General features: G+C 35.2%; 1 protein-coding gene across 1 annotated transcript in view; it reads left to right on the top strand.

Moving 5' to 3' along the window:
* The window catches only part of Srr (Serine racemase), a 28,162-nt gene that overhangs the window by 9,671 nt on the left and 5,121 nt on the right, over nucleotides 1-13,370 (top strand). Inside the window, exons 5-8 of the mRNA XM_089640816.1 lie at nucleotides 918-1,080; nucleotides 9,115-9,270; nucleotides 10,487-10,623; nucleotides 11,958-12,183. Of these exons, the coding sequence (XP_089496942.1) occupies nucleotides 918-1,080; nucleotides 9,115-9,270; nucleotides 10,487-10,623; nucleotides 11,958-12,183 (682 nt within the window). The remainder of the gene's footprint in view (nucleotides 1-917; nucleotides 1,081-9,114; nucleotides 9,271-10,486; nucleotides 10,624-11,957; nucleotides 12,184-13,370) is intronic.

Here is a 13,370-nt window from a genome sequence, read left to right as displayed (position 1 = left end):
TCATGATTTCTGTCCAAATTTTGGTTTTGATTTATTAAGTAAGAGAAAATTAGAAATATACTGTTTGGTCGCGAGGTCTCTTGCTTGGCGAGGTATACTAATTGTTTATAGTTATATTATGTTGTAAATCTTTTCTAGGTGATGAAATGGTATTTATTACAAGTCAGTTGGTAGTACCAAGATACCATGGAGTCATGTATTATTATGTATTAATATAATTGTTTACAAAGAATGCTTCAAGATGGCAGCACTTCGGTTTGTAGTTAGCATGTGGAGCAATTTAGAGTAAACATGGTGTATTTTATTAACATGGTAATCATGGTATTAACATCTCTTTGCAATACCTAACTAAACAGAAAATCTGTTCTAAAGTACAAACCAACAGAACCAAATAATAAACATAATGTCTTATCTTAAAACCGAAAATCAGGTAGTATACAGGGTGTTAAGGGACGTACTTGACTTTAACCAGTTATTCCTAAAATTATTTGGAGTAAAAAATGTAAATTAAAAATTTTGATCTCCGGTGAAATTTAAAAACAAAAATAATAATAATAATAAGTCACCGGAGACAAAAATTTAATTCACATTTTTTAATCCAAATAATGTCAGGAATCACTGGTTAAAGTAAGCCAAGTACATCCTTTAACACCCTATATATCTTGACCAGTTAGTAGTTGAGTGAACAAATGCGTTGGGTTCCCACCCAGGCGTTGTTGGTTGAATTCAACTCCTAGCAAAGTCCTCCAACATTGCCCAAGCAACATTTAGCGCTTACAGTGATGGTAGTAGGAGTTTTTCAATAAAATCAGATTATTTGTAACACGGGAATGTTTGTCTTATGTAAAAAAAAATATTAGGATTTTCAGCTGATTAAAAACTGTAAACATATTTAAATTGACCTTATTTTTGTTTAGATATGATCACCCACACATAATGGCGGGCCAGGGCACCCTGGGCCTGGAGATCCTTGAGGACTTGCCCGACGTGAACGCAGTGCTGGTGCCCGTGGGTGGAGGGGGACTCATCGCCGGCGTGGCTACCGCCATCAAACACCTTCAACCTAATGTTAAAATATATGTAAGTATTTCATATAATATAGAACTAAAGTAAATGGGAATGAAATATGAACTCCGAAGGTAGCTTGCAACAGGTGTACAAGTAGATTTCAGAATATTTAGATTTTATGAGAGCAGAGAGAGAGAGAGCCATGCACAAACGATGCTGTAACGCAATGTGTAGAGTTGATGATTATTAAGCAAGTAAAATTTTGGATTCCCTTCTCAAAACCAGTAGATTTTGTGTAGCCGTTCTTATGAAAAATAATCTCAAGGGCGATGTTTTAGGACTGTTAGGTATAAAGTATAACAGTGCATTGACGCCCTAGCAAATTGACATCTGGAGCGAACTGGTCCAGTTGCACCTGCATAGGGCCAGCCCTGCAGTGTGACTAGCATATAAACGAGCAAGATAAATTTCCTATTATTGCCTCAGGGTAAGGTATTGGCTGTCATTATTGTAGTAATGTATAAGACAAATTCACAACACAAAAAAACGATCTCCTGCAATAACTCCACCAAACTTGGAAAAAAATTGCTGAAATAGAAATTGTAGAAAAAAGTTTATGCCAGAATAAACTTCTTTCCCAGAGCCTGTAGATACTTGCTACAGAACTGTGCTGAGCATGTGGCACGACTTACAATTGTTAGAATCGCAGTATCATCAGATGGCATCCTTGGTCAGAAAAGAGGATCAGAGGTCGCCACAGACAAGATGAGCTGATGATTAAAAGAGAACTGCACGCTTCAGATGAGTGAGAACAGCCGATAATCGGCAAATCCAGGAAGAATTGAGGCAGGCTACATGCCAGACGGTCATGAAGGAGATGAAGAAGAAGTAGCATTCTAAGTAATTAGAAATAATCACAAATTGAAAATAATTGGACATAATCCACTATACAAAAAAAATCTGTTTCTTGAAAATAAATACATTAATTTTCAAAAAATTTATATACAAATGCTCTGCGCTATGCTAACCCAAGTGAAATAAAATTAATCAATATAGAAAATTTCATTATCATGTTGACAGTGGTAGTATTACATTGTTACGGAAGCATTATCAATATAACTATGAGAGATTAGACAGGTCAATAATAATAATAATAACACGAATAACTATGACACTCTGGAACATTTGGCTAACGCGAGTAAAATAGTTAATAATACAATTTGGAGTCAAGAGGATGAAAGTTTGGTAATTCAAATCAATGTTGCACAATGGAACTATTAATAAAATAATTACCATCGATATCACAACTTACCTATCTAAATTATATTATTACATGCTATATTAATTAGTAATAAAAATAATTGCATTTGTTATCATTTTTGAAGAAAAGGTTTGTTACCCGATAGTACTTTAGCAATGACATTTTAGTGCTCTCTCATTCACAACAATTCGTTTCTGATATACATATATATAACATTTTTTTTTTTTTTTTAAACTTCCGATTTAGTTGTCCGGGTTAAGTCTTCCCCAAAGGAAAAACTTAACCCTTCCACTCACTTTTCCACAAATGATCAGCTAGTCAATCAACACTATGTAAGTGCATTATATAAGTAAAATAAATACAAAACAATACAAGAACAACAACACGTCAAATCACCAGATATCAAATGGGAAAAAAAAAAAAAAAAAAATTCACCGTCTCCAGATATTTTCATATCAGAGGGTTCGGCTCGGTAGAACTTCTAACAGGGCCTATAAATCCTACTGATCCCTCAATATAAATATTTAAAAAATCTTTTGTTATCCTACATGTATTCAAAATGACCGACTTTTGCATCTTTATATATAAATTTTTTGATAGATCTAATACGCCTAAATTTTTAATTAGAGAGCTAGGTATAATGCCAGTAGCCGAAATAACGAATGGTAATATTTTTATAGTCTGAGAATGCCAAATTCTTTTTATTTCATTTCCTAAATCTGTGTATTTTCTTATTTTTTCATTAACAGATTTTTGAATATTACAGGAATTTGGAATAGCAACATCAATGATATAAATATGATTTAAGATTTTCACGGCCAAAAGTATTTTTGTTATTTGTTTTTGGGGTGTTATGCCGTGTTGCGCTAACTCCTTCTTTAGCCAACGTTTCGGACAGCATTGCAGTGTCCATCATCAGGGCAGATGTGTTATTTGAGGTTGTGTTAAAATGTGAGCTTAAGTATGAGGTTGAGATACCGTGTTGCCAGCTCCAACCCTCTGAGCTAACATTAATGTATCATTTTTTTTTATTATTATTTAAAATGGTTTTTATTCGTTTAGCTCTGGTGTATCCGTCAATTACCGGATACCAAGAACTATTGAGCTTAGCTCCATCGTCTCTATTAATGTTTACGGGATTTTTATGAATTTCAATGGCTTCCGTAATCAGCCGTGCTCTATAAGTTTTGGGTCTCCCCAGGATTTCAGGAACAAATCCAAAATAATGCCCGGTGTCAATCAAATGCTCGGCAATTGCCGATTTGTCAGGGTGGCCAAGTTTACAAGCTCTGAAGTGTTCTGAAATCCTTTTGGAGATAGTCCGCTCTGTCTGGCCTATATAGACTTTGTCACATCCGGAACAGCTGAGTTTATACACCCCATCTGTTTCCAGAGGAAACTTAGTCTTTGCAGACCTCAGTAAGTCCTGTATTTTAGTTGTTGTTCCGAAGACAGTCTTGATATTTTCCTTTCTCAATAGCCTGGCAATTCTGTCTGTCACATTGTGCACATAAGGCAGGAAGGCACAGCCTTTCGACTCTTGTTCAATTCTGTCTTCGTTTGGTGCAGATTTGGCTCTTATGATTTGCCTAGTCTGACTTGCTGGGTAACCGTTACGCTCCAGTGCATCGGTCAGCTTCGTAAGTTCCGCTCCGATTTTATGTTCTTCACATATTCTGGTCGCTCGGGTCACCAATGTATGGATAAGTCCTCTCTTCTGCGCTGGGTGGTGGTGTGAATCAGCGTGTAAGTACCGATTCGTATGGGTTGGAGCTGGCAACACGGTATCTCAACCTCATACTTAAGCTCACATTTTAACACAACCTCAAATAACACATCTGCCCTGATGATGGACACTGCAATGCTGTCCGAAACGTTGGCTAAAGAAGGAGTTAGCGCAACACGGCATAACACCCCAAAAACAAATAACAAAAATCAATGATATAAGTTATTTTTTTAATTTTGTCATGTAAAACTATATCTGGTCTATTATGACTAATCGCTCGGTCTGTTAGTATAGTTTTATCATAATATATTTTATAAAATTCGTTTTCTAAAAATGAATTTGGTTCGTATTCATAATATGGTACTACATTACGGCAGTCAATCAAGTTATGTTTAATTACCAAATTTTGGTGAATTATTTTTAAAACTTGATTGTGCCTAAATGTATACTCGGACGGTGCTAATATAGAACATCCCGATATAATATGTTCTATAGTTTCCGGAAAAGCCAAACATTTTCTACACAAATCATCAATTTGATTTGTATCTTTGATTATATGCTTTCTATAATTTTTAGTATTAATGACTCTATCCTGAATTGCAAGCATAAATCCTTCTATTTCTGCGCTCAACTCTCCAATACTCAACCATTTGTTTGACTTAATTTTGTCAACATACGTTTGGTTGAGATAATTGAAGTGTTTTGCGTGTAAAATTTTATTTGACCAGGAATCTAATAATTCCTGGTTGGGATTTATAAAAATGTTGGCATTCTCATCGTATAAATTTAAAGGTGTAATATTTCTATCTGCCTTGCAAATTATTTTGTGCATTTCTGAGCTATGAGCTTTCCTATGGAAAAAAGTTCTTAGCATTTCTACCTGATTATGTTTCAAAGAAGTTATTTTGACTATACCTCTACCTCCTAAATTTCTAGGTAAATTAACTCGTTCTATAGCTGAATTTGGATGATGGCAATTAAACTTTGTTAGCGTAGTTAAATAAATGTTAGTTTAATAAATGCATTATTATGTCTGCCAGTTTTGTCAACAAAACTATTATGTTTATCTGTGAATGATAATTAATTATGTAAAATACTCTAGGAAGACTAGATCTTTCCACGTAAATGGAATACAATGCGATAATAAATACGATCCAGCAACTACGAAATCTTCTGCAAACTTAACATTGTGTCAATTAAACAACTCTATTCTAAAAAAATACTCCTTTATATACAAAGCACAAGAAATAACAACAAACACGCATTATTTTTTAATGATAAACTAATGTTTAAAAGACAAGGTTTTATGCATAACATCAAGGATAACAAATAATTATAAGCAATAATTAGTCGACTAATTATTTGATTTCATTTCAACTAATAATTTCAGGCGACTAATTATTTGTTATCCTTTATGCTATGCATAAAACCTTGTCTTATAAATATTACTTTATCATTAAAAAATAATAATATTTGACAAGTCAAAAATATTTCACCAATAAATGAAGATATTATATGTCTCAACGCCATCTAGTGAGAAATTTAGCACGAACAAAGCCTTTCCTACAAAAATAATGTTGGTTGTTTACAGGAAGAAAAAATTTAATAAGCAGTAATTTTTGATTGAGGTACTAGTACATATTGAATCATTTGGCGGGTTGGAAATAAGCCGACGTAGCTCAGTGGTTTTAGAGCACCTGACCGGACATCAGAAGGCACGGGTTTAAAGTCCGTTGGCGGCATTTATTTTTACTCGGGAGATATTTTCAATTTGTATTGATATTTCAGGCGACTAATTATTGCTTATAATTATTTACAAACACACATATTGCAAAAATTATATCTCAGGGTCAAAAACACATCCAACAAGCAACTATTAATACAATACGTGAATAAAAAGTTGGACAAAAAAGCTTATTTTACTATGTTACTCAACTCTACAATAAAATCCCACTCTCATTCAAAAATCAAAACAACATAGGGCGATCAAAAATAGTAAACAGCCAACACCAAACACAGACAGAAACAGAAACCACACAAGTGCACTAAAAACACTACATAATGTATTTTTAAATCTTTTAGGAACCTTATATTAGTCAAATAATTATTTTTTTATAATATGTAAACGAAATCCTCAGCCTATGAACCCAGTGAGGATATCAATCTTTACTTGTAACAAGAAAAGGAAAACAAAATATTTTTTATTAGTATTTCACAAATCAAACTTTGTAAATATTTTGAACAAACTTATGACGCAAGAATTAACAGGTTTTTACCACTTCTGAAACACGCACAAAAAAAAAACTTAATCTCAAAACCCATTAAAATATAAAGAAACGTCACGGACATCAATATACAAAACTAAATTCCAAAAGTAGTAGGCACAAACTAATATCTTCAGATATAAATATTATCATGCGTATAATACATACTTATAGAATTTGAGATAGCACAGCGGGTATCATGCATAAATAAACCCCTCACGTACCTCACGTATTTTCACAAACTGTGAATACTGTTAAAAATGTGCAGAAGATTTAATGTTAATTTTTCCTTTTACGATAGTCGTACTAAAAATGTGTAATACATATTAATATTTTTATTGAATGATGTTATTATGTTAATTATTTCTACTCTAAATATTATAAAACAAAGCCACTATCTGCGTCTGTCTGTTTGTGCGCTTGGTTCTTCTAAACTACGCAACGGAGTTTGTTAGGGTTTTCATTATCATTTAGAGAATTTCTTCCGAAAGGTTTATATATATTATACATGAATATTATATTTATTGAAAGTAGAGAAAAGTCGAGCAACGCAGGGTAGTTATTTATATGATTTTGAACCATTTAATTGCTACAAGTGGCGAAAGCACCACTTCTAGGATCCGAGCCGGCCGTAGGAGTAGCAGCTTGCCACACAAAATTACATATTGATAGGTGAGTCAAATCCCAGTACTGCAAAGAATGGGAAAGGGATCACCTGGAATGAGACAATCCAAAGTACTCATAAAAGGACCAGACCCTAGACGAACCAAGAAACTACTCAATATGGACAGAAACTCACTGAGGGAACTGGTAGGACTACTAACGGGACACTGCCATCTCAGGAGACACTTGCAGATATTGGCAGTAGAAAACACCAATAGTTGCAGGAAATGTGAAGAGGATGAAGAGACTCCAATTCACCTATGGTGCCAATGTCCTGCCCTGGTGGGAACTAGGTTCAGATACCTGGGGAGACATACAGTAGAACCAGAAGACATAGCCACATACCCAATAACAACCCTGGTGAACTTTATGAAAGGGACTGGGTTGTTGTTAAAGGATTGAGGTAAATGGACGATAGAACAATGGGCCTATGGCCTAAGTGCTCATGGGAACTAGGTACGTGTAAACCGTCTCCACCCTTAAAAAAAAGAACCATTTAATTTCTATTAATACCGCAAAAGAGTCCCAACAGCTCGGAGCCAGTGGGACTATGGCATCTCCAAATAGGGCATGTTCCGAGACTGAAGGGAGTGGGAGGAGAAGGAGATGGGAAAGAAGAAGGTAGGGAAGCACTTGCTAACAGATGCTTCGGCTGAAACAATATTACGTAATCATTTTTTTTTTAAATGCGCAAATATTTTTATAACGATAACTAAAGCTATAAAATTGTTACGACTTTATTTTGACACGACCTCCAGCAGAGATAAATTTACATTATCAACTTCAAAGAATGACAATTTTACTGTGAGAAATTTATTTTTATAACATGGGAATAATAATGTTTCTCGTGACTTTTTATCTTTTTAGAGTAAGTAATTTATTTTGAGATGATAATCCATAATCATTATTCAGTATTTATATATAATTTATTATGTCGCTGTGCATAAAGAAAACATAAATTTAAATTAAAAACAAAATTATGATGATATCATATAATATGTAGGTGGTAGGTTTGTACCTCAGTTTCTTCAAATGATTGTTAAAAATAATTATTAAAAAGGAACTATTCACAGACATCCAAATCGGGGTGACTGATAACTCATCAGAATGACAATTAAACACATCTTTAAACCTCCTAAACTCCCCCCTCTTATATATGGCCCTGTTAAATGTACATAATACTTCAAAACCGGAAGCACGACATTGATAAAAATTACGGAACGTAATTTGGTGGCAATAGCTCAATTGACAGAGACACCAGTCCCGGTAAGACTAGAGTAGTGGTTCTCTATTAGTTTTCCTGGGTACGGGTCCAAACTCGGAGTACAGTGAGTAGCCAAAATGATAAATAAAATAATATCGGACGCACCCGTCCGTACCGCAGTTGAGTGCTTTGCACAACACATATTACAATTTTCTTCCCTACAGTAGTGCAACCCCTTTGATGGCGTTCAATACCGCCACCCTTATACGTACTTACGTTGTCATACGCAAGCAACCTTACGTACCCCACGGCGGTATGCATACCACTGATTGGGAACCACTGGATTAGAGGATCTGGATTGGAATCCTAGTTGCGGCTGTTACCTTTCATTTTCTGTGTCTTTGTCTCTCTCACATTTTAATTAACACTTGTTGATATAGTCTTATTCCATAATTAAATATTATGAGGTTTTATAAGCTTCTAAAAGTTAATAAATTCAGAGATAAGCTTTATTTTATAAGTAACTCTAAGCCCGTAGGTAGTTTCTGTACTAGTTTCCGTAGGCACTAGAGTTACAGAAAGCCAAAAACATTAATAGCAAAGTCATCAACAACCAAATCAACCTAAATAAAATACCAGGTTGTTTCCTATTGACAAAGAGCACTCTTTCCAACTTCTCAACTACTCCTACGACCTCATCCACTGAGCTCAGCCCAATTTTGTGCAATACTATGTGAAAGCTTGATATATTAGTAACACATGTTACTTATAGATTTTAGTAGAGTATTGTACTGCCCTGAAGAAGTGACGGCTGTAGCGAAACCCAGTCAACATTAAGTATTAAAAATAAAAGTCGCGTTTACTAAGTTATTGTTTTATATAAAAATATTTATTGCTGCAATTTGTTTTTATACTGAATGCATCCTTCACTACTCTTCCCGTGTAAAATAATAATTTGTAAAATCATAATGAGTATTTATTTATTTAGGGGGTGGAGTCGGAGAAATGTCCCAGCATGTACGAGGCAATGAAGATGGGAGGACCAGTGACAACCCAGCTGCTGTCCACACTAGCCGATGGCTTGGCCGTGCCCACCGTGGGGTACAATGCTTATGCTACAGTCAGTCCCCTGATAGACAGAATGGTACGCATTGTCATCATTCACAAAACAATGAAATATTATTTACTCTTTGTGGCCAGCTCAATTAAAATTTATAAAAGTTCAGCTTCAACGTGTAACGTCAACGTGCAATCTTCCCAACATACCTTCCATTGATATGTTAACTCGTGTGCACCAATTCATTGATTATGCATTATGAGGATGATAGTACAGCCCATGATACCTTTTTGTTTGACAAGCCCCCAAAGGATACACAACCTACAACAGCTGAGAGGGCTTTGAAGCAGAGAATGGACAGTTACCTCAAGAGGGTTTCCTCTTGTTTCAAGGACCCAATCATGTCGGATTGCGTCTAAAAGGTATCGAATTGACTATCTAGTCTCCTTCAACGGAAACAATCTTCTCAACACACCTTCCATTGATATGCTTGGTGTAACTCCAAGTGACCAGCTCAGGCATGGGGGCTCCACCAAAGCCAGATTCAAGTTAGCCTCTCAGAAGCAGAGCGTACTTGAATAGTACACATCCGCTGACCCTGTACAAATCGGTTCCATGATAAATCAACACAATGACAGTTCAACACACTTCTAAAAAGTGATTTAAAGTCATTAGAAACGATGAAAAAAAAAATTAAACCTAACCTACTTAACCCAGTTAATAAAGTTTTTGTTTCATAGCTTTCCATGACTTTATATAATTTTTTAAAGATGTGATGAATTATCATTTTGATGATTTATCTGGTCACCGTACAAATCACGTGCGCCCCACTGTTGAACTTGGCAACACCTCGTGTCTGAAGGCCCAAAAAAACTCTTGGCTCTGAATTAAACAGAAATAAATTCTGTCAATTTGATAATCTTAACAAACTTTAGAGCAAAGCCGGGATTGCGATTCTCATTCTATCGGTATTCCAATGAAAGATGCTGATGTCATTCATCCCTTCGGCACCTGTGCGTAGTCGAGAAATACGCCAAACGCCCGCCCAACATTTGCACATGCTTCATTTGTCAAATGAGAATAGGTCGTTTTTACGACTCATTCTTGAGTTCAACAACTTGGCTGTGGAACGATTTTCAGGCCTCTATATTTCCTCCCTCCTAATTTTATTTTCGTCACTCCTTCCTCTCCTCAAAAAAATAAACCATAGCATCAAAAAAAAAAAGAATTCTTTGTAAGTAAATAAAAAAAAGTTCCAGCAGGATAGACCAACCTTTTAAATTTTTTTTATTTTTTGTTTCAGATTGTTGTCAAGGAAGAATGGATAGCCCAGGCCATTTTGAGGTTGGTGGAAAATGAGAAATGTGTTGTAGAGGGTGCAGGCGCTTCAGGAGTGGCGGCCATACTGGCTGGGTTGGTTCCGGAGTTGATTGGACAAAAGTAAAAACTTATTTATTTACATATTGCTAATAAATTTACTTGTTAAAACCACACCTCACAATAATACACGGTGCCTGGAAAGTCGTACTGCAACTGGGAAACTGGTGAATCTATATGACATTAATTTGAAGTCGATTTTGTGCATAGAATAAAGAAGATCACAAGAAATACCTTTTGGACGTGTTTCGTGATCTGAATAACTGTCCAATCGGGCCTTGAATTTCCAATGCACAACTGTGTTTACGAAATGAAAAATGGGATGGAAATCTACGATGTCAGGCGAGTGTAGACAGAATGTAAGACAGATATGTTTCTGAAGTAAGAATTAGTATGTATCTATCTGATAAATTTTAATGTAATGACCCAAGAAAACTTGGAAATAATTCGGCAACATTGCCGAAAGGCTGTGCCTACTAATTGAACGGTAAATCGATGCAATCATAAACATTAAAGCATTTATCCCTTTGGAGTTGGTATATTTCTTTAAACATTGGTGGCTATCTTGAATGAAGAATTTTTGCAGCATAAAAGTTGTTTGGTAAATCTGTGAAGAACACTCATTATTACCGTGAGCAAGGAAAAGCATTATGGAAATACAAAAAGATTTTTGTAATTTGTGCATTTTATAATTAGTTCTGGCTGTATTTTAATTATAAGTACTAAAGAGAAGTAAATTATGTGAATGGAACAACTGAGTAAAATGCTTACAAAGTTTTTTGAAATTCATAATATTAACTTGTAACTTACTAGAGTTCAAACTTTTGCATGTGTAATATGTACCAAAGATATTAGAAGAACGAGATGTGCTATGAGCAGTTCATACTGTGTGGAATTGTTTTGCCCAGTGTCGCCGGTTTTGTTCACCAATACTACTGCACACCTTCGCCTACGCTAAGGTATCCGCACTAATACATAGAACAGATTTCTGTGCGTACACGTCCCGATAGTATTCAAAGTACCTAAATTAGGTAGTACTCCGCCAACGGTCCGGCGGCCAACATAGCATATCTCGTTCTTCTAATATCTTTGTGTAAAACCTACAGAAGTAATATGTACCCAGCAGATAGAGATTGGAGATAAAAAAAATACGATTGGAGCAAAAACAGCTTGTTTTCGTTTGAGCCCATCGTCCTAGCTCGGTAATGGTAAGGAATCCACAAAAATTGGAGACCCTGCACAGAAAAGTTCCACAATGGCTGCGTTGCAAGCAGTGAACTTTGATTGAAAGTCGATTCCTTACCGTTACTGAGCCAGTGGGATGACGGGCTAAGTTGTTATTGCATCCAACTTCACAATTTCAACCATTACATTTATAATGACCTCTATGATTTCAGGGTAGTATGTCTTCTGTCTGGCGGAAACATTGACTCAACCATTCTGGGCAGGTGCCTGGAGAGAGGCCTGGCAGCTGAGAGCCGACTTGTCAAATTCAAAGTGACGGTCAGTGATAGGCCGGGCGGCATTGCAGAACTCTGTAAACTCCTTGGCTCCATTGGCGTGTCCATTAAAGACATAATGCACGAACGAGCCTGGGTTACTACAGATATTTTCAGCGTGCAAGTAAGTACTACCTTATCAATGAAAAACTAATTAAAAAATTCTACGATTACAAAACCAATTCAATTACGAAATGGTTCCGAAACCCAGGCAATGCCGAGTAGTAAATATTAGTACAATTTTAGAATAATAATGATGTCTAACTTCTGTTAAAACAAACAACATAAATAAGTAGATAATATCTACCATATTGTTTAGGGAATCCAGCATGCTTGATCGATAAAACCCCATATTGACTAAATCCGTCATCTAAACAATAACTGTAAATATACCCTACTTTTACTGGCTTATTAATGAATGGAGACAGACTAAGGAAGCTTATAGAACTGAAAGACCTTGTACAATCAATCAATCCATTTGAGCTTGGAGAAACCCAATTCAGAAAGTTGTTCAGAATATCACGAATTATGACTAAAGATCTCCATCAATTAACTCCCTTGTCGGTATCAAAAAGTACACATGGGCTGCCAATGTATATTAAAGTGAGCGTATTTCAATGCGACACTGTCAATTTATTTGTATGCTGACATACGTGTTTGATGTTTAGGAATGTTGATCCGTAGACAATACCTGCCAGGGTTGCCATCAGAAGCCAATTTCATATTTATTTCGTTATCAATATCGGCTTGGCTATCGTCATGCCAAACGAGCAAAATTGTGCTCAGGAAATGGATATAAAATCATTGTTAGTTATCGATCTGATATTTATTTATTATTTATTAACGCCCTATCGGGCTTTTACATAGTAAGTTGACAGTTTATGTATTTAAGTGTAACATGTACATGGATAAAATAGCTAAATATAATTTACTCATAAGGTATTTAGAAAATAATATGGTTTAGTAAATCAAAGTATGAAAACAAGATCTTTTTTAAAGCTAATAAATATTACAAGTTAATAACTAGCAAAAAGGTCTAAAATTAGTTGCCTTTTGAAACTCTCAAAGTTATTAACACCAAATATGTCGATAAGTTTACAATATTTGTTTGCAAGGTGATGAATTCTTGGAATTGGTGAGTACAAAGAGTAGTTAGTATTGAGGTTATTGTTACATTTAAAAGTGTCTATGCTTCGAGTTTGTCTGGCAGGTACATTCATATAAATTAATTCCAATAATTCAGGGCTGTCAATGAGATATTTGATAATTTTGAATAAAAATAATATATCAGTTAGAACTCTTCTATCCGAT

This window comes from Hesperophylax consimilis, chromosome 16, assembly GCF_061612785.1.
Source record: "Hesperophylax consimilis isolate HC1 chromosome 16, BYU_Hcon_1.0, whole genome shotgun sequence".
NCBI classification, from domain to species: Eukaryota; Metazoa; Arthropoda; class Insecta; order Trichoptera; family Limnephilidae; genus Hesperophylax; species Hesperophylax consimilis.
Note: the sequence above shows the minus strand (reverse complement) of the source record. Positions and strands in the feature narration are given on the sequence as shown.